Source organism: Lipomyces arxii, assembly GCF_038497795.1.
Source record: "Lipomyces arxii strain Phaff 12-163 unplaced genomic scaffold V1512scaffold_3, whole genome shotgun sequence".
Lineage (NCBI taxonomy): Eukaryota > Fungi > Ascomycota > Lipomycetes > Lipomycetales > Lipomycetaceae > Lipomyces > Lipomyces arxii.
Genome location: NW_027117702.1, coordinates 651,333 through 672,300, shown reverse-complemented (window position 1 = coordinate 672,300; position 20,968 = coordinate 651,333). Strand labels below are relative to the sequence as shown.

Below are 20,968 nucleotides of genomic sequence, written 5' to 3'. Positions count from 1 at the left end.
ACTTTGGCATTTAAACCTTAACTGCTTTTTGACTTACCCGGCTTTACACGCCCCGCGTCAACGTGAAACGCAAAATTCAATTGATTTCGACCGATTTGCTGTTTCGAAATCATCTATTTTTTTGTCTTTTCTTCTGCGGTTTTGGGAAATTGCAAAGTTCTTAGCTGAGTAGGTCTTTGTTGAGGTAGTACCCAGTCATACTCAGTTAATCACGTAATGGGAAATTCCACATCAACAGAAAGACAGCCATTAGTGGTTCAATCTGCTGAAGCTTCAGAGACAGCTTCAGTCGTCACAAGTCCTCAAGATACTCCAGGAGGACTCAACTCCAGTGCCGATGTATACAGCTCAGAAAACTATTTTGCGCAAGATGTCTATAAAACGCACCGTGCCCGGTCTGTTAGATCGATGGTCGGTGTGACAAGTACAGAATCAGTGTCATCTTTGGCTACGGCGCAGCATACTGAACAGGCTTCTGATATTTCAACTGCAACAGTCGAACACGCTGAAAATGCGGTCGATGATATCCAGTTCCAGCAAATGAAATTATCAGATAATGCTTCAGATGGTACTGTTGGTGAAGATAATACTGGCAGTCTCAAACCAGTGTCAAAAATGCTGTCTGGAGAAGAAATCGATTTTTATTACGGGGCAGATAATGGTACATTCTTTCTATGTTTTGATTTGTTGAATGATACTTATTTGTTATAGAGCAGGCTGTGCCAATTACCATCACTTGGGTTCATGGCGGTAAAAAAGTTTATGTCACTGGTACTTTCACTGGATGGAGAAAGATGATCAAGCTTCAGCGAAAGTATGTGTGACGATAATTGTGTTGATCGCAACTGCTAACAAAACACAGCGGAAATGAATTCTCAACCGTTGTAAATCTTCCACCGGGCACACATCGCATCAGATTCGTTGTGGACAATGAATTGCGATGTTCAGATACTCTTCCAACTGCTACAGACTCAATGGGAAACCTGGTCAATTACATTGAGGTTGAACCCTCTGAACTACCTGAGCTTGAGCGCGAAAGTCAACTAGAAGAAGACAAGTTTGAGGACTCAATCTCGGTTCCGCCTCTAGAGTATACCAATGAGATTCCGGATCTGTTTATGAATCCAGAAGCATCCGAGCGGTACATATCTGAAGACTATCCTGCTCCGCCATATCTACCACCTCATCTCGAAACTGTGATTCTCAACACAAACTCGACAGAAAAAGATGACAGCAGTGTGCTTCCAATTCCGAATCACGTTGTCTTGAACCATCTGGCAACGACATCTATTAAGCATAATGTTTTGGCAGTCGCAAGTGTCAGCAGATATGCTAGGAAATATGGTAAGCAAATTCTAATTATCTTTGAGTGTTGTGTTCTAACATTTCAGTAACCCAAATCCTCTACGCTCCATTGTGACAAATATTCTATGTGATGTTCTGTCTTCTTCTATAGCATCCGGCGTCTTTGTGTGTGTTTTTTGTTACTATATAATGGTTTAACTTGTATTCATAGAATTTCTAATTTGTCGTTTTTTTGTATCTAGTCTACGATCAGATGATATATTATTTAATAGATAGCTTTCTAATTTTTTTCAAAACTTTTGCATTCCCAAACCGCTAGATCTATGATCAAAACTTTTTGCGCGCGCGCTTTGCCGCCCTGCTCGAAAATTCTTTCCGTCGTTTTTGGTCCTTGATTTTCCACTGTTGGACTTTCGTCAGCGCACTCTCGAGGATCCGCATCTCCGACAGCCTGACCTCAATTGCGTTTCTCAAATTGAAGTTCACTTCCGGTTTGACTTCAAGCACTAAGTTCTCGTCCATCACAATGTCGGATTTGTACTCTGCCAGTTTCTTGCGGATGATTGAGATCCACAGATCACGCTGCTCCTCGGACTTGAGCTCTGTTAGTGAGATGGACGTGAACGGTTTGTGGCCTTGCTTCTTCATGTTTCGAAACGCGGTGGGGTTGAGCATTAAAATGTAAGTTAGCAAGAGTGCAGATTTCGGGATAGCAGACGACGAAATTGGGACTTGAATGAAACTAGAGTAAGTCAGCACCGGTACATCCCTTCGCACTGATAAACTCACTCGTCTAAGATTTCTTCGTCTTCCTCCTCGTCTATTTCAACCATATAATCAATCTAACTAGGTCAGCACATTTGTATACCACAAACAAGGCGCTCGCACCCGTTTCTGCAAATTCGTTTCGGACAATCCGTGTTGAACGCTTTCAACCACCATTTTGGTCTCGATTTCCACCACGTCGTTCTTAGTCTTGCCAAACCTAACGTAACCGTATCTGCGCAACAGGTCCGAGTTTGGCAAATCGCCGTACGTGTTGTAAACCTGCTCACCCTTCTTAATTGGCTTGATTGCGCGCATTTCTAGATTTTCTTTGGAGTAAAATAATTTGGCCTAGATGTAAGCGTTAGACAAAAACCAATCTCACATGTAATTTGGCGCTCACATTGTTCAAATCAGAGTCTCCATTCAGCATATCTGCCAAAGGCACCATGGCCTTCAAATACGCCCCGTCCTCGTCGTCACCATCGTTTTCGCTGTCCTCAATCTCAAAGACCTCCTCTGCATCCTCCATGTTAAAATCTCCCCCCTCGTCTATTTCCAGAACATGGTCAGTCTCGTCTTCAGACTCGTCTTCTTCTTGAACTTCATTGCCTTCCTCTTCCTCGTCATCATTATGTTCTTCACTATCGTCAGATTGCTTCTCAACATCAAAACTGTATGACAAAATCAATGAGCCCATTCTATGATAAGCTTCAAGAGACTGATCTACCCCTTTAAACACAGCTGGATGCTTCTTGATCAGAGGCAGCACCACATCACGATATGCCTCTTCTGCGTCTGTCTTTCCTAGCTGTGCCAGCACAGTAGTTCCTTTAAGCTCTTCTAAATCAGTTTCAGGCCAAAACATTGGTGTAGTGAATTCTTTTGGCAACACATCAAAGTACGGTTTCCATCTTGACTCTGGCCTGTTTTCAGCCATCATGGTTACAATCAACCCAATCCACTGATCAAGCTCTTTGATCTCTGGCATCTTTTCTATAATACCAGAATTTTCAACACTCAACAACACATCCCGTGGAAGCACAAAAAGCACGTCATGTTCTGAAATGTCTTCTGTCGCAACGACGGCTCGACCTTGTAACTGTGCTCGCAAATCCGCAAGTTGGATCTTACTGGAAATCTTAACACCAGGTTGTGACGCCAGCCAGTTCATAAACAAGCTTGACTGTTCTTCAAAACTCGACGACGCCATCAATTGAAAACTTAACAAAGCAATTGCAGAACAATTCTGAACAGAAAGTTCGTTCTAAATGTAAACTCGAAGTTTTTTGGTGCGGCTTAGACACAAATTCCCAATCTTCAAACTTTAAATATATGTTTGTCATCCGTTACATAAGCATCATGAAATATTGGTTCTGATCTTTCAGCACTCATCGCCACCTCAAATTACTTCACTTCAGCATTTCAATCGAATAAAGGTGAATAAATAAAAATGGGCAGAGCAGAAGTTGGAACCCCAAAATACATTGCCAATCAGATGAAGGCCAAAGGTCTGCAACGGTTGCGCTGGTACTGTCAAGGTATGTAATGTGGGTTTTTACCCGTTGCTTCTTGTACTAATGATGTATCATAGTCTGTGAAAAGCAGTGTCGCGACGAGAACGGATTTAGATGCCATACACAGTCCGAAAGTCATGTTCGACAGATGCTGATTGTCGGTGAGAATCCGCAAAAGAAGATTAAAGAGTTTTCAGACCAGTTTCGACGTGATTTTGTGTCACTGCTGAAGTCGAGCCACGGGGAAAAGAAGATCAACGTCAACAAGTTTTACCAAGAGTACATTTCGGACCGGAATCACGTCCACATGAATTCGACTAGATGGGTCTCGTTGACCGAGTTTGCAAAATTTTTGTCCGAGAGCGGGGTTTGCAAAATCGAAGCGGATCCGGATAGGGAAGGCAGTTTGATGATCGCCTATGTCGACAACTCGCCTGAAGCGATGAAACGTCGTGATGCGGCCCGGAAACGAGACAAGGACGAGTCGGAAGACTTTGAGTATGAACAGAAATTACTCCAGCAGCAGGTGAAAAAAGCGAAAAAGCAAAGCGCCGACAGCGATGAGAGCAAATCAAGTGGCGAAGAGCCGAAAGAACTTCAACGAGAAGGTGCTGCACCGATTAAGCTGGCTCTCAATTTTGCGAAAAAGCCGATTGCAAAACCAATAGCAAGGCCAAAACCAATCAAGTTGAGATAGTCTGCATTGTTTATGGCGTTTTGCGGTTTTCTACAGGTTTAAATTGTAATATTAATCACTTTTAATCTATTCTATGTTTCGACAAAATCAGCCAAAATTGGGGTACGTGCCAAAGATTTAGAGAGTCTTCTCAATCATCGAGATACCATACTTCTCCTGGAGCGTGATTCTGATGGGATCGCAAATTTCGGGTGTCAGCGGCGCAACAACACCGGTTTGTTTATAAAATCCGTCCAAGATCAACGACGCCGCGACAGCACACGGGGTGCCGACTGTCTTGGCCATGGACGAGTATCCGTTTGGATCACCGTAGTCACAGAGAGTCGAGGTCCGGGTCTCGGTTGTGCCGTCGGCCCATTCAATGCCGAATTTATGCTGCAGCATGACGAAGTCACGCTCGCCAGGCTCGTACTGCATCAGCTCCTCAAGAGTGCTGCAGAGAGTGTCCAGAGGATTGCCCTTGGGGGTGATCGGAGTATCTGAGAATAGTCCAAGCCACTTGAATCCTTTAAGAATGCGAGACTTGTCCTCTTCATCCTTGAAAGTGGCCTTTGAGTCAATAGTAGCCAAAAGGTCAGCCTCGCTAGATGAAGGCGAACCGATGAGCTGGGCAAAAGCATCTTTCCATGCAATGGGTTTGGTCATGTACTCAACTGGCGCGTCGCTCAAGAATCCAAGATCAACAAGAACCAGGACGAAGTCGGTAAACCCCTGATAACGGAGAGTTCCACGCATGACGGTCTGGGCTTCGGGGATCTTGTAGAGATCCTTGTACACGGTCGAGTCTCTGTTACCGTAGGCAAGGAAAGAGTACCCGGGGTAGATGAAGTAAGGCTTAGCAGACTTCATCAAATCCTTGCCCTGAATCTCAACAATCTTGCCGTTCTCCCAGAATAAGGCGTTGTTACGGAGGGCAAGAAGCACACCACGCGACGACCATGAGAACTTGTATCCCAATGGGTTGTCGGATGCCTCAGGGGCGGGAAGACCACCGCAGAACGACAGGAAGCTAACGATTTTGCCTCCGGCCTTGTGGACTTCGTCGATGGCTTTGACGGCGTAGAGATGGTCAATACCGGGGTCCAAACCAATTTCGTTGAAAAGAATCACACCGGCCTTCTTAGCACTGAGGGGTGTCAGTTGTCTGTTAAAAGCGATTGGCATATTTACATACTCCTCGTCGAGAGCCTTGATAGCAGGAGAGACGTAACTTGTAGTCAGAATGTTGACCTTCTGCTTAATTGCAGCAGCGGCGACAGTAGCATGGTAAATGTATGGGATCAAGCTTCACTCGGATTAGCACAGTACTCAGAATCCGAAGAAAGCACACAGACCTGATAACTAAATCGTATCCAGCAAGAGCAGCAGCAAGCGCCTTCTCGTCAGTAACGTCGAGAGAGATAGCCTTGGTAGTAGCAGCATCACCAGCCAACTCCTCAGCCTTTGCAAGAGTTCGGCATGCTATTCGCAATTGGAGTCAACATCTCAAATCTTCCGAGCAAGAGACTCAGTTCAACTGAATCTTTATTAACAAACAACTTACCAACAGTAACTTCAGTGTCTGGGCGAGCAGCAAGAATGTCGACGGTGGGTTTGGCAACGAAGCCAGATCCGAGAAGAAGAACTTTTCTATACGATTAAAGCATGCAATTAGTATCGGAATCAATCAACTGGACTGTAATAGTATAAATATAATACTTACTGAACCATAATAATAACAAAATATATAATAATAATAAAACTTATAATTTTAACTATTTCTAATAGAATTGCAGTACTTTAATGTGGTAGTCTTCAAGCAATCCTGTGGGCAGGAATATCTGTGACTCTTTTTCCGTTAGCCTCTTCTACAGTTGGAGACAAGCCGCAGCCACTCAATAGGTACTTCAGCGCGCTCTACAACACAAATGCCTCGTTCTACTTGCTATACGTGCAAGAACCTCATAGAACTTCTTAAAAGGCCGGAGAAAGAACAATAAAGGCCATACGCCGATACGCATAGCTTGAGGATCCGTGCACTCGAGGTGGACCCTATTTCACTATATATCTTTCCATTCAGCTTTCGCTAATATAATTAGTCCAAATACATTTAGATACATCCCAAGAACCTCTAATGACCTTAATACATTGGAATCGCCTAGTAAATTACACAAAAATTAATTAGTACATAAAAACTCCACTGCCACCAATGTTTCCGCTTTTCTTCAGCAAACCATTTAAGCCGAGGTTTCAATCGCCCGTGGGGAAAACTGTAATCGGCAGTTATCCATGGGGAAAATAGTTGCAAACACTTTGATCTCCTCGGACTCGGGTGTGACCTCATGAGTCCAGTCCATCAGCATAGCGGCCTTGCCGATCATGCATGTAAAGTTCATCATTGCGTAGATTTGTCCCAAGCAAACATGGGGACCGGTACCAAACACGAGCCAGTTTTTGGTCGCTTTCGGACCAGGACCCTCGCCAGCCCATCTGTCAGGGTTGAAAGTTTCTGGTTCAGGGTAAGCCTCAGGGTCATGCAGAGCGGGGTAAAGAGTAGGAATAACCATTGAGCCCTTGGGAACTGTGTAATCGTCGGAGATGGGATAATCTTTTTTAACCAAGTATGGAACCATGATGACGGGAGGACGATATCTGAGAGCCTCCTTGACAACCTGGTTAGTGTAAACCATCTTGTCAACCAACTCTACATCAAGCTTCTTGTTAATGTCTCCTTCACGGACACGCATCTGCTCCTCACGGACCTTGGCGAAGACATCAGGTCTGTCGGCAAGAATCTGGAAAAGCCAGGTGGTGGCCGATGAACTGGCATCCTGGGAAGCAAACAAGAAAGTGAAAATAGTTTCAGAAACTTCCTTGTCAGTGAAAACACGGATTTTAGGAGTGACACCTTCCTGCTTAGCATTGTCCCGAGCATCCAGCATCTCCTTGATCCAAGAGTCCATGGTGCAAGTAACTTCCTCGCCGGCCTCCATGGCAACACGAGACCTGGCAGCGCACTTCTCGAAAATGTCGAGTGTCATGTCAGAAGCCTTCTTTCCGTACCAAGCTTTGGTGAAAGGAAGAATGATGGGGAAGTTGACAAGTTCAAGAGCGAGAGTGATGAGGTAGTAGTTGTCAGAAATGATCTTAATCTGCTCCTCTTCAATCCAATGACCGCAGAACGTGCGCAGACTAACGGCACAATTAATCTCACGGAAAATGTTCATGTAAGGAACGTGACCGTCCTTAGACATCTCAAGAAAAACTTTGAAGTATCTGTCATAGATTTCTTCCTGGTGAGGCAGATAAACAGCCATAGCCTTCTTAGTGAAAAGGTTGTTAAGACCTTTACGGTAATCAACATGGGCCTTTCCGTCCAAAAAGACCCAGTTAGTTGGTCTCAAAAGTTTGATGGCGACGTCAACAACACACGGCTTGACGTACGCGGGGGAATTGAGAATTTTCCTGGCGAGGTCACGCGTCGACGCGATGACAACAAATCTATAAATATATGATTAGAACCGCGTCTCGGCAATCTCGGATAAGGATCGTCTTACTTGTGAAAGACGGAAACGCAGCTCAGAGGACCACTGTTCCATTTCGCCATATATCCATCGAATTTAGGGTTGACAGACTCCAAGAACGGACCCATGATGGGATACATTTTGAAACGAGGACCGGCAATGCCTTTTCTTTTTGTGATATAAGAGACTATATTGGCTAAGACAAGTCGCTAACATTCAAATAAAACTAACTTACATTGATCATAGATGAAAACCATCAATAGCAATGTCAGGATGAACTTCCATGTCGAGAAGCCAGAAATGGCAGACAGAGCCAGACCGGAGATACCGGTTGGATATACATGTTCAACCTCAGCCGAGTTAAAAGTGTCGTTAACGATACTCATGGTAGTCAACTATACGGTAAAAGAGCGTGTGCGAATTACCAGCAGGACCAAGTCAGAAAATGAGAGACGGGGGAGGGAAAAAAAAAAGGGATTTGTGGTGGTTGAATTTTGTAGTAGAAAAATGTCGTGTTATCCGAGAAGGCGCCTCGTGTTCGGGTCCGTAAGATGGTTTGTTGCATTTTAAAGTTTAGTGCGCCATTGCTAACTGCAGCGTTGTGGTTGGCTGTAAACCCGAAAAGTCTCGTACTCGGGTTGATAACAATATTTTTGCAGATTTCAAAAATAATCGATTTTTAATTTATCTCGAAGAAATAATGAGAGATACTTTACAGCAGGATTTTAGTCTGATATTGTGTGGATACGGTGGAAAGAAGAAAGTATGGGGTGTGGGGTATGAGGTATGAGGTATGAGGTATGAGGTATGAGGTATGAGGTATGAGGTATGAGGTATGAGGTATGAGGTATGAGGTATGAGGTATGAGGTATGCAAGCGGTCATCATATATTCAGCTAAGTTATTCGAAAATGTATGACGGGTAATGATTACTCAAAAAGTAATGTTCGTAATGGTACCACTGTCAGTAATGTCATATCACCTTAACCTGCCTTCGACGTCAATTGTAATTGCGCGCTCTTCGTCGAAATCGCCTTCTTCATAAGAGTCAATAATCATCGTCTTCGTATCGTCAGTACTCTCAACACTCGCGGCGGTAGTCTCATCACTATCAGCCTCTAGTAATAGAACGTCAGGGTCATCATCCGTCTCGGCGACTTCTGCTAGACCAAGCCTTCCCTTTTCTCGTTCTCGCTTCCGTTTATTTGCTTTCTTTGCCTGTCGCGCCTTCTTTTCTTGTATCCGTTTAATCTTCCTCCCTGTCTTACTATTCTCCGGATCCTCCCTAAAGTCTAATGCTTCAGCAAGTCTCTTTCGCGCAATCTTGCGATTTTGATCTCGAGACCGCGTGTCTTGACACGACACCACCAAACCTGTCGGAATATGTGTTAGCTGCACTTTACTGTTCGTTTTGTTGATCTGCAACATTCAGTCCTTGTCTTGCGTCCAATAAAAAACTATACCTTTTGACCGCCATTACCACTGTACATGTTAAATATTGGCAAGCAGAATGACTGATCTTTACACGTACCCGCCTTTTATAAACACTTCCGTTATATCTTCTTCTTTAAATGCACGGTGTTCTTTCAAATTTGCTTTAAATGCCGTCGGCGTCGTACTAAACCAGGTAGTAGAATCAACTGACCGTTGACACAAATATCCCAAGCCAGCATGTATTCTTGATCCGCCTTGATAAATATGCTGTCGAAACGTCGGAACTAAACTGAATCTAGCAAACGCCTTCGCCAAAGACATCTTCACGTTATTTGCCTTCTACTATCGCTGTCGCTGCCGCCTGTTCATGGATCACGATATAGCATTTCGCGATGAGTTCCAGAATTAGGTTTGAGTTGTTATTATAGGGGTATTGTATTTGTAAGCGTGAGGGTTTTGAGCATGTCTTTGATTACTGTTATCGTACGTCACATATAGTGCAGCTTTTAGTGTTTATACGTCTTATAGTTGTGCATTTACACTTTAACCACGCATTACACCCTTCCACCACACGTTCAGGGCCTCGATCAGGCACACTTTGATAGCTCCGACCACTCAGTACCTTGCCACTACAAGAGCGACGCCCAGAACTAGGCGCTTCAAGGGAGCATACCGATAGATACATTCGATCAATTTTGACGATGCGATTTTCGATTGCGCTTTTAATAGTAGGAGTCGCCGAATGTGCGCAGCTGCCGTTCATCGGTAAGCAGCCAGCGTTGACTACTCCAAGCGACCCGGACAGCAACTACGCTTCTGGATTTACGCTCCGTCATGTATTTCATCATGGAACAGAAGAAAATCCGAAGTTGCATCTACGCAAGGATATTGGACCGTCTTACGTCTCTGAATCCGGTCAGCAGTCATTTCATGTGGCGTCCAAGATGAAGACGGTAAGCAGGATGTCACAGCGGGATCCGGATTTCATTGAGTCATATCTTGATTACTCGCGGTCCAAGGGTGCGGTTGCTATTGACTTTGACTGGACCCAAGAAGATGTGATGGTTCCTGATATTACCGACAGAGACACTGTGGTCGAATTCGCCAAAATCACAGCAGATGCCTACGTTGAAGATCCAGACGCGAAAGATTGGGTTCAAGTCAGCTTGCCTTATAACGAGGTACGAATTACATTGATGGACTGTGGTACTTGATACTAATCAATGGCAGACCAGTGGATTTGGATGGAATTCTAATGGACTTCGTGGACATGTGTTTGTCGACGAGTTCAATTCGACAGTTATTATTGCCATTAAAGGCACCAGTGCAGCTCTCTTCCACAGTGATGGTGATACCGTTTCAAGTGATAAAACTAATGTACGTTATATTTTTGGTCAGCTGTGAGAGAAATTCTGACGGGGTTAGGACAATATGCTGTTTTCATGCTGCTGTGCTCGTATCAGTTACCTGTGGTCAACTGTGTGCGACTGCTACACCAAATCATACACTTGCAACCAATCATGTCTGGAAGGTGCTTTGTACGCTGAGGACAAGTACTATCGAGCCACACTCAACATGTACCGAAACATTACTTCAATTTATCCGAACGCTAACATTTGGCTGACCGGCCATTCACTCGGTGGTGCCATGAGCGCCCTCTTGGGCCGTACATATGGCTTGCCAACCATTGCATTTGAAGCTCCTGGTGAGCAGCTGGCTGCGAGAAGACTCCACCTGCCGTTCCCACCCATTCCAGAAAGCGAAACCACAATCTGGCATGTCGGAAATACCGCCGATCCTATTTTCATGGGTGTCTGCAATGGTGCTACGTCTGTCTGCTGGCTTGGTGGCTATGCAATGGAAACACAGTGTCATACTGGTCTTGAGTGTGTATACGACACTGTCGGAGAGCGGAAGTGGCACATCTCAATCTCAAACCACAGAATACGGCCGTTGATTGAGATGATGTTATCGTATGATGTAGCCCCCAAATGCGTTGCTCCTACTAACTGCGAGGACTGCTACGACTGGAACTTCGTTTGATCAATTTCACAATTCTAATTTTTTTTATTTTGGGTAACCTGGGTTTCGGATTTTTTTTTTATTTGGGTATGGTCTGTTTATTGTATTTAGGCGAGCGCGGTTTTGCGTTTCTGCTGTAGTCGCTCAGAAGATATACACGATAGTAGGTGGGAGATGTAATAATGCATGGGGGACATGGTTTTTGGAAGTGCTAATTTTCGCGATAGAACGACCGTCTTTTTTGCTTGAACGGTGTTCATGTAGTGGAGGATTTATTTGCATTTATGTATTTGTGTACGTCATTAGACTTTCTGTATTACGCATCTGCGTACAGTTTTGATTGAGATAAAATTTGAATTAAATTATCATACTTGAGACAGACTCAAGGCAGCGACGGCCGTTTCTCAATCAACGGGGTCTGAGGCGCAGACAAGGGAGGCTCGCATGGCTTGCTTCCACTTAGCAGCTCAAGCGCACGTTTATAATCTTTATTTTCAATCGCTTGAGGCGCACGGTCATAGATTGTCATCAAGATCGCGAGACTGCTGGCAAACACAAACACATCGCCATGGCTACACAGTGTTAGAATGAGCAGACACGTTTCTGACTTGTCTACTTGCGGTACGGTTAAGACTCTCTTGGTTTTAATTAGAGTTCGCCAGTATGACTCGAATCCCATCCGCGCGACAGGAAGAAATCTATGTCAAGTTAGCAAAAGTATGCGATGTCAAAAACATACAGACTTTGCAGCGCCATTAGTTCTATCGAGATATGCCCATAGACCGGCTACAAACCCAATGATTCTGGTTCTGTAAAATGGGAGCTGCTTGCTTGAAAGCAACGCTTGGGAGGCACAGAGTCCACCCCAAAGCGAGGTGATTGTCATGGTCACGAAGGTGTTCGTCCTCAAAAATGCGATCAACGTCTGTGCAACGTTTTCTCGCAGACTGGTTATGTCAAAACTAGCCAAAACACCGTGCTCCACGTGAACTTACCTTGCTTTCATCTTCTTAACTGACAAAAGCGCGAGCACACCGTAGATTGCACCGATGATCTTTGCCGAACTGCCAAACTGCCATAACGAGTTTTTGGCAAACTCACGCACGCAGGAACTTTCGTCTGGATGTAAAAGTGCGCACGACAAATTTTTTATTGCCGGGTGCGCTTGTGACACAATTGGATCTATAGTTTGAAAGTCGGATGGAAGCGTGTACGAGTCCGGATAAAGTATAGGAGAGTTAAACGGTCTTCACTTTGTAAGCCAAGATCAAAGACCGCCAACGAGTTACTCACGGATAATTCTTTGTGGCTATAGCTCTCAAACTGTTGAGAGACTCAGTTGTATCAGGCCAAGTCAGGTTGGCTGGATAGTGAGAGGGGCGCTGGGGAATGTACCCAGCACCTAACTTCAGCATTAGAGTTTTGAATCCCTATCATCATTATTCTCAGTCAAAGCCAGTTGCATAAGATCTACCTCTGGACAGCATTCGGGATTGTAAGTGAAGGTATACAAAAGCTGCGCCAATGAGATTGGAAACAAAATCCAAGGACCAGCCTGTTGCCGCACAAAAGCAAATTGTTTGTTCATAGTCACAAAATTAAACAGCTGCTCTGCTGCCACTGTCGCGCTAAAAAACGCAATGTCAGATCTTCTCTTAGTCGTTGGCAGCCATTTTAAAAAAAGGCCAGATAAAAGACCGGACGTGAACGGGGCAAAGTATTGGGACCGAAAAGTACGTGTGACGCGCCTGTGTTTTGCGCGAAACTGTCTGGCCTCCTTTGACATTACACCTGTATGAAGAGACATTGTAAACACGTAAAGAAGACGGTACATGGCCAGGATCATCGCGGCAGACGAGCTTGCTCGAGACCTATTGCGTGAAAGCAATGACGGACGACTACCGCGTTTGTCCCCCAATTGAACTCTCTTTTCCATCAGTTTCTTGGAGTAATACGGGACCATTTCTGCTAAAGTCAATGCAGTATATGCGCCTCCGTATAGACGCGTCGAAGCTCGAAATACTCTGCTTCCGTTAGACAAGCACTTCTAACTGATTCATTCACTCACGAGATATAAAGTTCGTTCAAATTCTGAGCTTGAACCCACACAGTTTCACTCGGTATCATTAGACCAGCCAAATGTTTTTTCAGTGCAACTTTCCTTCCAGACCCTGCAACCTTCGTGGTATCGACCTTTGCTAGCTTTGACAGAATAGTTTCATACTCCTCAGGAGACACCACATAATTCAACAGATAAGCTATCAAATCACGTTTCGATTCTACCAAATTCACTGCCATTATCTGCTTTTCGTACTCAGTACTCTAAATCAATCTTGGTTTGTTGCCGACTATTAACAGGCTCCTCGCGGTTCTTTAGTATTTGTTTCTACCCCGCCTACCCAACAAAATGGTGCGGCTCTATGTACCTAACCCACAATATTTTACACTTAAACTTTCAACGTGGAGAAACGAATGAAAAGATGGCACCTACGAACAGCAAAAGTTGTCACAAGAATCAAAAAAAGCTGCATGTTTTAATGAACAGCATTTGTATCAAGGAATGGAGATAAGCTGTTTTTTTTGATTTGTATTGCAACGGTGGGATTTCATTAGACAAAGAGATCAGACTATGGTATAATACTCGAATTATTTGCAAAGCTCAACTGTGTCAATTTGAGCATCAGGTCGCTTTTAATCGAAAAGCGTTTTCGCACAGAAAATTGTTGGCTGTGATCGATATGGTTCTTTGGCATCATTTTACAATTCTGATGACTTTCACATTCAATACTTGACTTTTTCTATGCTAATCTTGGTACTACTGTGATCTTCAAAATGTGCTTTTGTGTGCAGAGATCCTACACAATGGAGCTTCAGCCTAAAGTGCTCGTGGCTATATATCGATAGATTTCTCCTATGGCTTATTGACTGTTAGATACTTAGTCATTTCAATGTGTAACATAAGCAGTATTTAGTTGCGTTGGCACTGAGTTCTGATCTGTTTTAGTCCTCTTTAAAGCCACTGTTATCTGATAATGTTTCTGTTTCTGTATCTCTAGTTTTTACGGCCCCCAATCGCAAACCTGTAGTAACATTGAAGGACGCAATGCTGATTGACATAACGTACGGTCGCGGTCTTATGAGGCATCCACTTTGAACAGAAATAGAGTGGTTTTTTTGATGGATTAGCAGTGGGGTGCCTTTGCACTAGCCAACTCCGAAGCTGTTGACACAATCAATCAATAAGAGTAGTACTCAGTAGCACTGCAGCGCGTGTCAAATAGATACAGAGCGTTTTGTGGACTCTATGAATTCTGCAACACGACTTCAAATATCCATACCAAATTCCAGTTTATTTGCTCGACCTTGTCTAAAGTCACATTGTTACTGATATTCAATCTGCAGTAACCGGTCCATTTTAGTTTACGCACCGGATACTTCTTATTTGTATGGTATACGGTGCAGGGGATCGCTCCTACGCATTCGTTGTGTTGTTTACATCCATCGCGGCCTGTTGTTACTCGGATCAATCCGGTGTTGCACAACACAAGCTACGGTGGTACAAAGAGACGCGTCGCGGTCTTCACTATACGAATGTTACGTTTATTTGGTGGAACATCATGATGTGGAGTCGTGAAGAGGCAAATTACCGAAAACAGAATGTGTTTGATTGGCTGATGATAATTAGTGCATGGTTATTCATGACTAGTTCACCATTAGGCGTCTTGAACAGGAACTTTCATCTTAAGTAGCACCAAATTTGCTTTGCGGCTGGCCACATGACTGCTTATTGTTCTTAGTTTGTTTAGTGTTAAGCCTTGCCGACGTGTTATTGAGATCCATATCACCGATCATAAAGTTTTACGGAAACTACTTTTTGCGGACACTCAGCTGTTTCGTATGCGAGACTTCTGGCTTTCAATTGGGCCTAGATTTGATCGGTATAGATATGTATAGTGTCGGCTGTCTAGATGACTTTCGTTTACTGGCCCGACACGAAACGTGCATGTCCATCAGTCTGCAGTATCAAATTAGATGACCTTGACCTGCTGGTCTAGTACATTATTGCGCCGCGACTTTGTGGTCTGGTTTGTGGTCTCATGAAGATTTAGGTAAAAATTTGACTAGATGCTTTGCTGAATGGAAGCAAGCTAGCACATCGTAATTCAAGGAGCCGTCATTTGTGTGTTCTTCCTCAACAATATTGTTTAGCTGGCTTTGCTTTTAAATAACACATTGAATAATCTTTTACTTACAAGTCATGTTCTTCTGTGCTTTGCCTTCTATGGTTTGAACTTTTCCTGGTGTCTCTGTCTCCTTAGAATTTGCGATCTTTCTGTTGATGGTCATCAGCTTGGTGTGTAACTAATAAAATTTTTGATTTAACCGATTCTGTATTTTTTTAGAACTCGTTACATTTATTGATAATACTTTACAATTGTTGCTGATTTTGTAAACGTTGATGAAGCAGAAACAATTTCATGAAACACCACCAAACTTATGCTCAACGAGAGAAAATTGCGCTCCACGATCAGTAGCAAATTAAGTAGACATAATATGCTTAAATTTAAAATCGCCAAAATAAAAATTAAATAAAGGTAAACTGGTTATGCAATTTTCAATAAGGAAATAAAATAATACAATGTTATCTATATACATATATATATTATGTGCCAGGATGTGCCCTATCCCGTAAAATTGCAATTTCGTGACCGCAGAGTCTGTTCTGACTGACAGATGGATCATCCGTCTGGGGTTGCTTGCAGCCGGCTGGCTGGCTGCCAGCCAGCCAGCAGTAGAGAGAGAGGCAGGCAGGCAGGCAGGCAGGCAGTTATGGCAAAATTAGTCAATTCAATTTTAAGCTTTTTGATACACGCTAAAAAATCCATTTCCCTGCTATTCGACTAACCTAAACCTGAAAACAACGATACTTCGATATTTTGACGAATACAGGTGGGACAAACTCCGCGGCACAAGACAGACAGACAGACAGACAGACAGACAGACAGACAGACAGACCACTTTCGCGGCGCACCACACAATAAATAAATTTATACATCATACTCCTAAACATTTTACGCGTTTTCCATATTACCAAAAATGCCAACGATTTACGGCAAAAGGGAATATGATGCTCGCGGTCACAGCATTTCAAGCGACCTTGAATCGAGTGTCTGAAAGACTGCTCTCTTGTATAAAAGTGATTTCTTGTACGCTCCGTTATGAAATGGCTCAATGGTCTGCACGGCCAATAAAATTCACGGCAAGCCGGATTTGGTTAAGTATAATTAGGATGGTATTTTATTGTATATATGCTCTCTGTTGTACGGAGCCTCGCCTCGAAGACTTGTTGAAGATATGGCGAATTGCTTGCTTACGGCCTGCCGTCGCGCTCAAAACGAGTATAACTATCTGCTGACCGCGAAACTGTATAGAGAAACTTTGTGTTGATACAATTCAACCGTAATCCTGTAAAACTTATTATACATTTGCTTACAATTATTACAATTCATTGCTAGAGTATTCAATAACAGTACCAAAACAAACTCCAAGGCGTTTTGTTTAGTGTAATGCTTGTTATGGGTTGATAATGCATTTCAATGAATAACTCAAGAGTAGCCATTATCTGTCACCCAAAAATTACGCGCAGTGTAAACAAACCGACAAACAATACAAAATTTTGACAACTGCATTCATTCACAAGCAAGTTTTTACAAACGAACATTGAGATCTCAGTGCTATTACGCACCGGTTTACTTTGTTAATTGAATTTATACAAAGAAACTGGAGATCTCGTTATAGCTGAGATCTGCTTGCTTCAGACCAAGATCCATTCAACCCCAACCAGGTTTTGATGACGTTGACACACGTACGCGATAAAGTGTAGATTATAAGATATGAAGCCCGAGGAGAATGGGTCCGCTGATTATTACTCCGTGTTGGAATTGGTTTCGCCACGGTGTACGGCTGATGACATCAGAAAGGCGTATCGACGCTTAGGTTTGTTTTTTTACTGCTTTTCCTTAAGTGGTCTTCAACTGACTACAAATTAGCACTTGCATATCATCCAGATAAGAATCCGAACCGGCCGGAAATTGGGGAAAAGTTCAAGATTTTGGTCGAGGCAAATGATATTTTAAGTGATCCACAAAAAAGACGGGTGTATGATTCAGCGCGGGAGGCGGTAATGGGTAGGCAATGGTGCCACAAAACGACCACCAAAACCTATACCTCAACGACGTACACAAACTCGACATCAAGCCCGTCTAAAAATCAGTACTGGACACCGCCACAGGATAAATATGGCAGCAAAGCGCATGGAGGTTATGCATATGGCAGCTCTCGAACATTTTCGTTTCAGTCGACTTTCACGCCGAATCGTAGTGCGCAATCGTCACCAAAGAAGCCGCAGCCAAGCGCCTACGAGTACGCCGGCCGCAATGCTGCAAACAATTCTGCCAACACTGCCAAACCAACCAGCGCGACCTACACCTACGCAAACAACAAAACATATTATCACCAGGCAAACGCAGAGTTGTCAAGTTCAAAATCAAAGTCGGAGTCAAATCAAAAAGCGTCTAATGAAAACATTCACAAAGGCCAGTCGAGTTTTGGCGCAGATGTGCGGGGGAAAGCAAACTATTCAGCATCTCCAACGCCGACCTCACAGTCGACCAAGCCTAGCCCGAAAACGCCAATCGAAATAAGGACGTACCTGCATCCCACCTCGCGACGGAAGCCGACTACTCCGACCGAACCTTCTGCCAAAACTCAACCTTTTACACCCACATCGACGGGTCGCGGTTACAATCAACCTGCCCCTCTAAATCAAACTGCCGGGGATAGTAATAGTTCAAGTGAAACCAATACTGCGAATGGGTCTGGATTCAAATTTGAGCGCGCGGCGTTTGAGCCTATAAAGTAAGATATAAGACGGTAAGATTTTCGTTAGATGCTAACTGTTACAGAAATACAGCGTCGTCGCCATTTCAGACTCCGCCAGATATCAACTTTGGTGTAAAGAGTTCCACCTTCCAAGGTGCTAATGGGGATACTGCGGATAGCATACCGGTCGAGGAAACCAACGCTGGCAGTAACAGTGAGCACCCAATGGCAGAAGAGACACCACTTGACCAGACTGAAAACTTACAAAACAAGTTTGAAGATATGTGGAATACTGCGTTTACTGAAACTAATCCATTTACATTAAATTCTCCGGACATGAAGTACAAAATGGCCAACCGTAAAAAGGCTCAACCTAAAGCAGCATCGACTGCCAAAAAGCAAGATGGCCCTGGTTCACGGCAACCAACGCTGGAAGAGGAGGACAACGTGAGTAGCGGTGAAGAAATTCCTGCACGAACAACAGTAAGATCTCAGCCAGATGGAACGACAACTCCGTCGCCGCGAAAACGGGCTACCGGTCGTGCTCGGTCAGCAATCAAATCGCGAGCCCCATTGGGTACGAGCTCATTTGATAACATGGGGGTGTTTAACATCGTTCCACCATTTACTCAGCAAAAAGGCGAATTTAAGATGGACGAGCTTAAGGAAGCTTATCCAATCAATCCAAATGGCTTGGACGTGAACGATATTAACATGGATTCACCAAGATCGCCAGTGGAAGCTCCTCAAGAACCAGTGAACGTTCCTTTGGCAGGTTTTTACAATGGATACAATGAGCCAGATATGAATTTACCATTTAGCCGGACTGCACCGATCAGACCCGTTCAGCAGATACCGACATTGCAGCCGTTAGACTTTCAAGATTCACCTTATGTGTTGGAGATTCGTCCGCCTGCGGCGCCAATACCGCTCGCCAACCCGATCAATCCATCCGCACAAGAGTTTATGGAATATTATCAACGAGTGGTGACATACGAGCAGATGTGGTTCGACTACGAGTCGAATATGGAGAAATACTTCACAGGACGCCTCAATGCTGACAGATACAATCATAAGCTAATTATGTCAGACTCTAGATATGTGGACCAGTATACGCGTGCGATTGCGCAGGATGAGCAGGTCAGGAGCATATGGAATGAGGCAGCCAGAGTCCGCAAGGCAGTGATGATTAATTACCTGGCGTCGAAGCGGATAAACGAAGGGTGGTAAATTTTGCATTTGAATGGTCTGTGTATAGTACATTATTTTAATTTTTATTTGTACATAATTTTTCTGCAATGCATACAAAGTCTAATATAATCAAACACCAAATTCAAACCGATTAAGCATTGTAAATTGCAGCCAATGTTTCTTTCACCTTTTCAAGCAAGACTGTGACTTCTTGCTCGGTTCCGATCGTGATTCGTAGCGCGCCAGGACATCCGGGCTCTTTTCCTCTAAACCGAATGACAACGCCTTTTTCTTCTGCAAGAGTAGTATATAATTTGAGTGCAATAGCAGACGACGGGACACCGTCTGGTTTGTCAAGAATTTGAACCAGTAAGAAGTTTGAGTCGTTGCCGCCAATAAAGTTGCCGACGCCGGGAATCATTGGGAGTTCGTCTAATAGACGTTGTCGCTGGACTAAAATCGCAGCAATGTTTTTGTTCATGAGAGCCACACCTGCGGGAGAAAGGGCTTTCAACCCGAGTTCACTGGTTAGGGAGGAGATATTATATGGAGCCTTGACGTTATTCAAGATGCGAGCGACTGAGGGTGAGCCAAATGTAACTCCCAGTCTGGCATGTTAGTCTTGTAAGTGATAACCAAAACTCAAAGCATACCTGATACCAGCCATACCAAAGGCCTTGGAAAGGGTCTGCATGACGAGCAGGTTGTCATACTTTGTAACCCACGGAGCCAGGGAGCTGCCTGTAGGAGAGAAATCGATATACGCTTCGTCGACAACCACAATACCGTTCCAAGTCGGATGCTCCAAAATCTTCTTGAGCGACGCAGGGTCGACCAAGCTTGCAGTCGGGTTTCCAGGCGAACACAGATACACCAGGTGGATTGACGGGTCGTTTGTGAGTGTATCCATAATGGCGTCGACTCTGACGGGGAAACCGGGAGTTTCGAGGTCGAGGTTGACAGTGACGACCTCAACGTCGTTGACCTGAGCCGCGACAGCGTACATACCGTAAGTAGGTGGACATGTCAACATTTTCTCCCGTCCAGGCGCAGCGAAACAGCGAATGATGGTATCCACGCACTCGTCTGATCCGACACCTACGTAAAGATTATCAGGCGTTAAGGGAGCAACAGAAGGGTCGTCTTTCGTCGGAGCATTTCTGAGGTTGCATAGCAATTGCTTTACATCTTCCTGGTGAGGGTCTGGGTATCTGTGGAGACCAGCGATGATATCTGATGCAATTATGGCGTTTGAGTCTGCTGACGAGACGTTGCCAGAGTAAATCGAAGGACCGTATGCGTTTTCATTTGCGTCGAGCAAAATACCCACTTTATAGTCACTAAATAGTAGTTTAGTCATATGTAGAGATATTGCAGACAAGTAAGGACATACTCTCTGGCACAACGATAGGGCTCTAGTGAAAGAATATTTGGCCTTGTCAGTTTAACAAGATCAAATGCTGGTGAAGTCAGATTAGCGACCGTCATTCTTACGTATAATGAGAAAGGTCAATAGTTCTATGAAGTGAACTGGTAATTTTATAGAACTGAGTGCAATTAATCTGACTCTAAATCGTTATGGAAATTACGTATATGTTCTGAACTTTACGTACTCCCCCCTGAACCGCACGTAAAACAGAATGACACAGAAAA

At 44.0% G+C, this 20,968-nt stretch overlaps 11 protein-coding genes across 11 annotated transcripts; 4 read left to right on the top strand and 7 right to left on the bottom strand.

Annotated features, from left to right (window-relative positions):
* Window positions 1-97: 97 nt before the first annotated feature.
* On the top strand, window positions 98-1,593 carry V1512DRAFT_274675 (5'-AMP-activated protein kinase beta subunit, interation domain-containing protein). Its single transcript, XM_066917793.1, has 4 exons — window positions 98-661; window positions 712-814; window positions 863-1,344; window positions 1,392-1,593. Exons 1-4 carry the CDS (start codon window positions 217-219, stop codon window positions 1,418-1,420), a joined length of 1,059 nt encoding a protein of 352 aa, XP_066773147.1. The 5' UTR covers window positions 98-216; the 3' UTR covers window positions 1,421-1,593.
* V1512DRAFT_289910 (uncharacterized protein) lies at window positions 1,565-3,383 on the bottom strand. Its single transcript, XM_066918197.1, has 4 exons — window positions 2,474-3,383; window positions 2,194-2,421; window positions 2,095-2,147; window positions 1,565-2,047 (listed from the first exon to the last, which is right to left on the bottom strand). Exons 1-4 carry the CDS (start codon window positions 3,281-3,283, stop codon window positions 1,633-1,635), a joined length of 1,506 nt encoding a protein of 501 aa, XP_066773146.1. The 5' UTR covers window positions 3,284-3,383; the 3' UTR covers window positions 1,565-1,632.
* Window positions 3,384-3,465: 82 nt separating this feature from the next.
* On the top strand, window positions 3,466-4,367 carry V1512DRAFT_285536 (domain of Kin17 curved DNA-binding protein-domain-containing protein). Its single transcript, XM_066918056.1, has 2 exons — window positions 3,466-3,611; window positions 3,665-4,367. Exons 1-2 carry the CDS (start codon window positions 3,524-3,526, stop codon window positions 4,282-4,284), a joined length of 708 nt encoding a protein of 235 aa, XP_066773145.1. The 5' UTR covers window positions 3,466-3,523; the 3' UTR covers window positions 4,285-4,367.
* V1512DRAFT_259436 (Saccharopine dehydrogenase) lies at window positions 4,328-6,093 on the bottom strand. The gene is made up of 5 exons (XM_066915639.1): window positions 5,987-6,093; window positions 5,828-5,913; window positions 5,619-5,745; window positions 5,459-5,569; window positions 4,328-5,410 (listed from the first exon to the last, which is right to left on the bottom strand). Exons 1-5 carry the CDS (start codon window positions 5,992-5,994, stop codon window positions 4,402-4,404), a joined length of 1,341 nt encoding a protein of 446 aa, XP_066773144.1. The 5' UTR covers window positions 5,995-6,093; the 3' UTR covers window positions 4,328-4,401.
* On the bottom strand, window positions 6,094-8,292 carry V1512DRAFT_259432 (cytochrome P450). Its single transcript, XM_066915638.1, has 3 exons — window positions 8,023-8,292; window positions 7,821-7,974; window positions 6,094-7,764 (listed from the first exon to the last, which is right to left on the bottom strand). Exons 1-3 carry the CDS (start codon window positions 8,171-8,173, stop codon window positions 6,501-6,503), a joined length of 1,569 nt encoding a protein of 522 aa, XP_066773143.1. The 5' UTR covers window positions 8,174-8,292; the 3' UTR covers window positions 6,094-6,500.
* V1512DRAFT_259427 (uncharacterized protein) lies at window positions 8,185-8,718 on the bottom strand. The gene has a single exon (XM_066915637.1). The coding sequence runs from the start codon at window positions 8,672-8,674 to the stop codon at window positions 8,513-8,515; it is 162 nt and encodes a 53-aa protein (XP_066773142.1). The 5' UTR covers window positions 8,675-8,718; the 3' UTR covers window positions 8,185-8,512.
* Window positions 8,561-9,691, bottom strand: V1512DRAFT_103174 (peptidyl-tRNA hydrolase). The gene is made up of 3 exons (XM_066912868.1): window positions 9,318-9,691; window positions 9,250-9,268; window positions 8,561-9,205 (listed from the first exon to the last, which is right to left on the bottom strand). Exons 1-3 carry the CDS (start codon window positions 9,539-9,541, stop codon window positions 8,765-8,767), a joined length of 684 nt encoding a protein of 227 aa, XP_066773141.1. The 5' UTR covers window positions 9,542-9,691; the 3' UTR covers window positions 8,561-8,764.
* A 473-nt stretch (window positions 9,692-10,164) lies between these two features.
* Window positions 10,165-11,263, top strand: V1512DRAFT_270101 (Alpha/Beta hydrolase protein; the record flags this gene model as incomplete). Its single annotated transcript, XM_066917594.1, has 3 exons — window positions 10,165-10,401; window positions 10,451-10,597; window positions 10,646-11,263. 3 exons carry the CDS (start codon window positions 10,165-10,167, stop codon window positions 11,261-11,263), a joined length of 1,002 nt encoding a protein of 333 aa, XP_066773140.1.
* Window positions 11,264-11,617: 354 nt separating this feature from the next.
* On the bottom strand, window positions 11,618-13,617 carry V1512DRAFT_259419 (uncharacterized protein). The gene is made up of 7 exons (XM_066915636.1): window positions 13,311-13,617; window positions 12,717-13,266; window positions 12,536-12,672; window positions 12,238-12,489; window positions 11,986-12,189; window positions 11,863-11,940; window positions 11,618-11,814 (listed from the first exon to the last, which is right to left on the bottom strand). The coding sequence occupies exons 1-7, from the start codon at window positions 13,538-13,540 to the stop codon at window positions 11,625-11,627; spliced, it is 1,641 nt and encodes a 546-aa protein (XP_066773139.1). The 5' UTR covers window positions 13,541-13,617; the 3' UTR covers window positions 11,618-11,624.
* A 3,265-nt stretch (window positions 13,618-16,882) lies between these two features.
* Window positions 16,883-19,462, top strand: V1512DRAFT_259412 (uncharacterized protein). The gene is made up of 3 exons (XM_066915635.1): window positions 16,883-17,239; window positions 17,293-18,160; window positions 18,208-19,462. Exons 1-3 carry the CDS (start codon window positions 17,137-17,139, stop codon window positions 19,352-19,354), a joined length of 2,118 nt encoding a protein of 705 aa, XP_066773138.1. The 5' UTR covers window positions 16,883-17,136; the 3' UTR covers window positions 19,355-19,462.
* Window positions 19,346-20,873, bottom strand: V1512DRAFT_235211 (pyridoxal phosphate-dependent transferase). Its single transcript, XM_066914083.1, has 3 exons — window positions 20,709-20,873; window positions 19,969-20,655; window positions 19,346-19,923 (listed from the first exon to the last, which is right to left on the bottom strand). Exons 1-3 carry the CDS (start codon window positions 20,801-20,803, stop codon window positions 19,467-19,469), a joined length of 1,239 nt encoding a protein of 412 aa, XP_066773137.1. The 5' UTR covers window positions 20,804-20,873; the 3' UTR covers window positions 19,346-19,466.
* Between the last annotated feature and the right edge of the window lie 95 nt (window positions 20,874-20,968).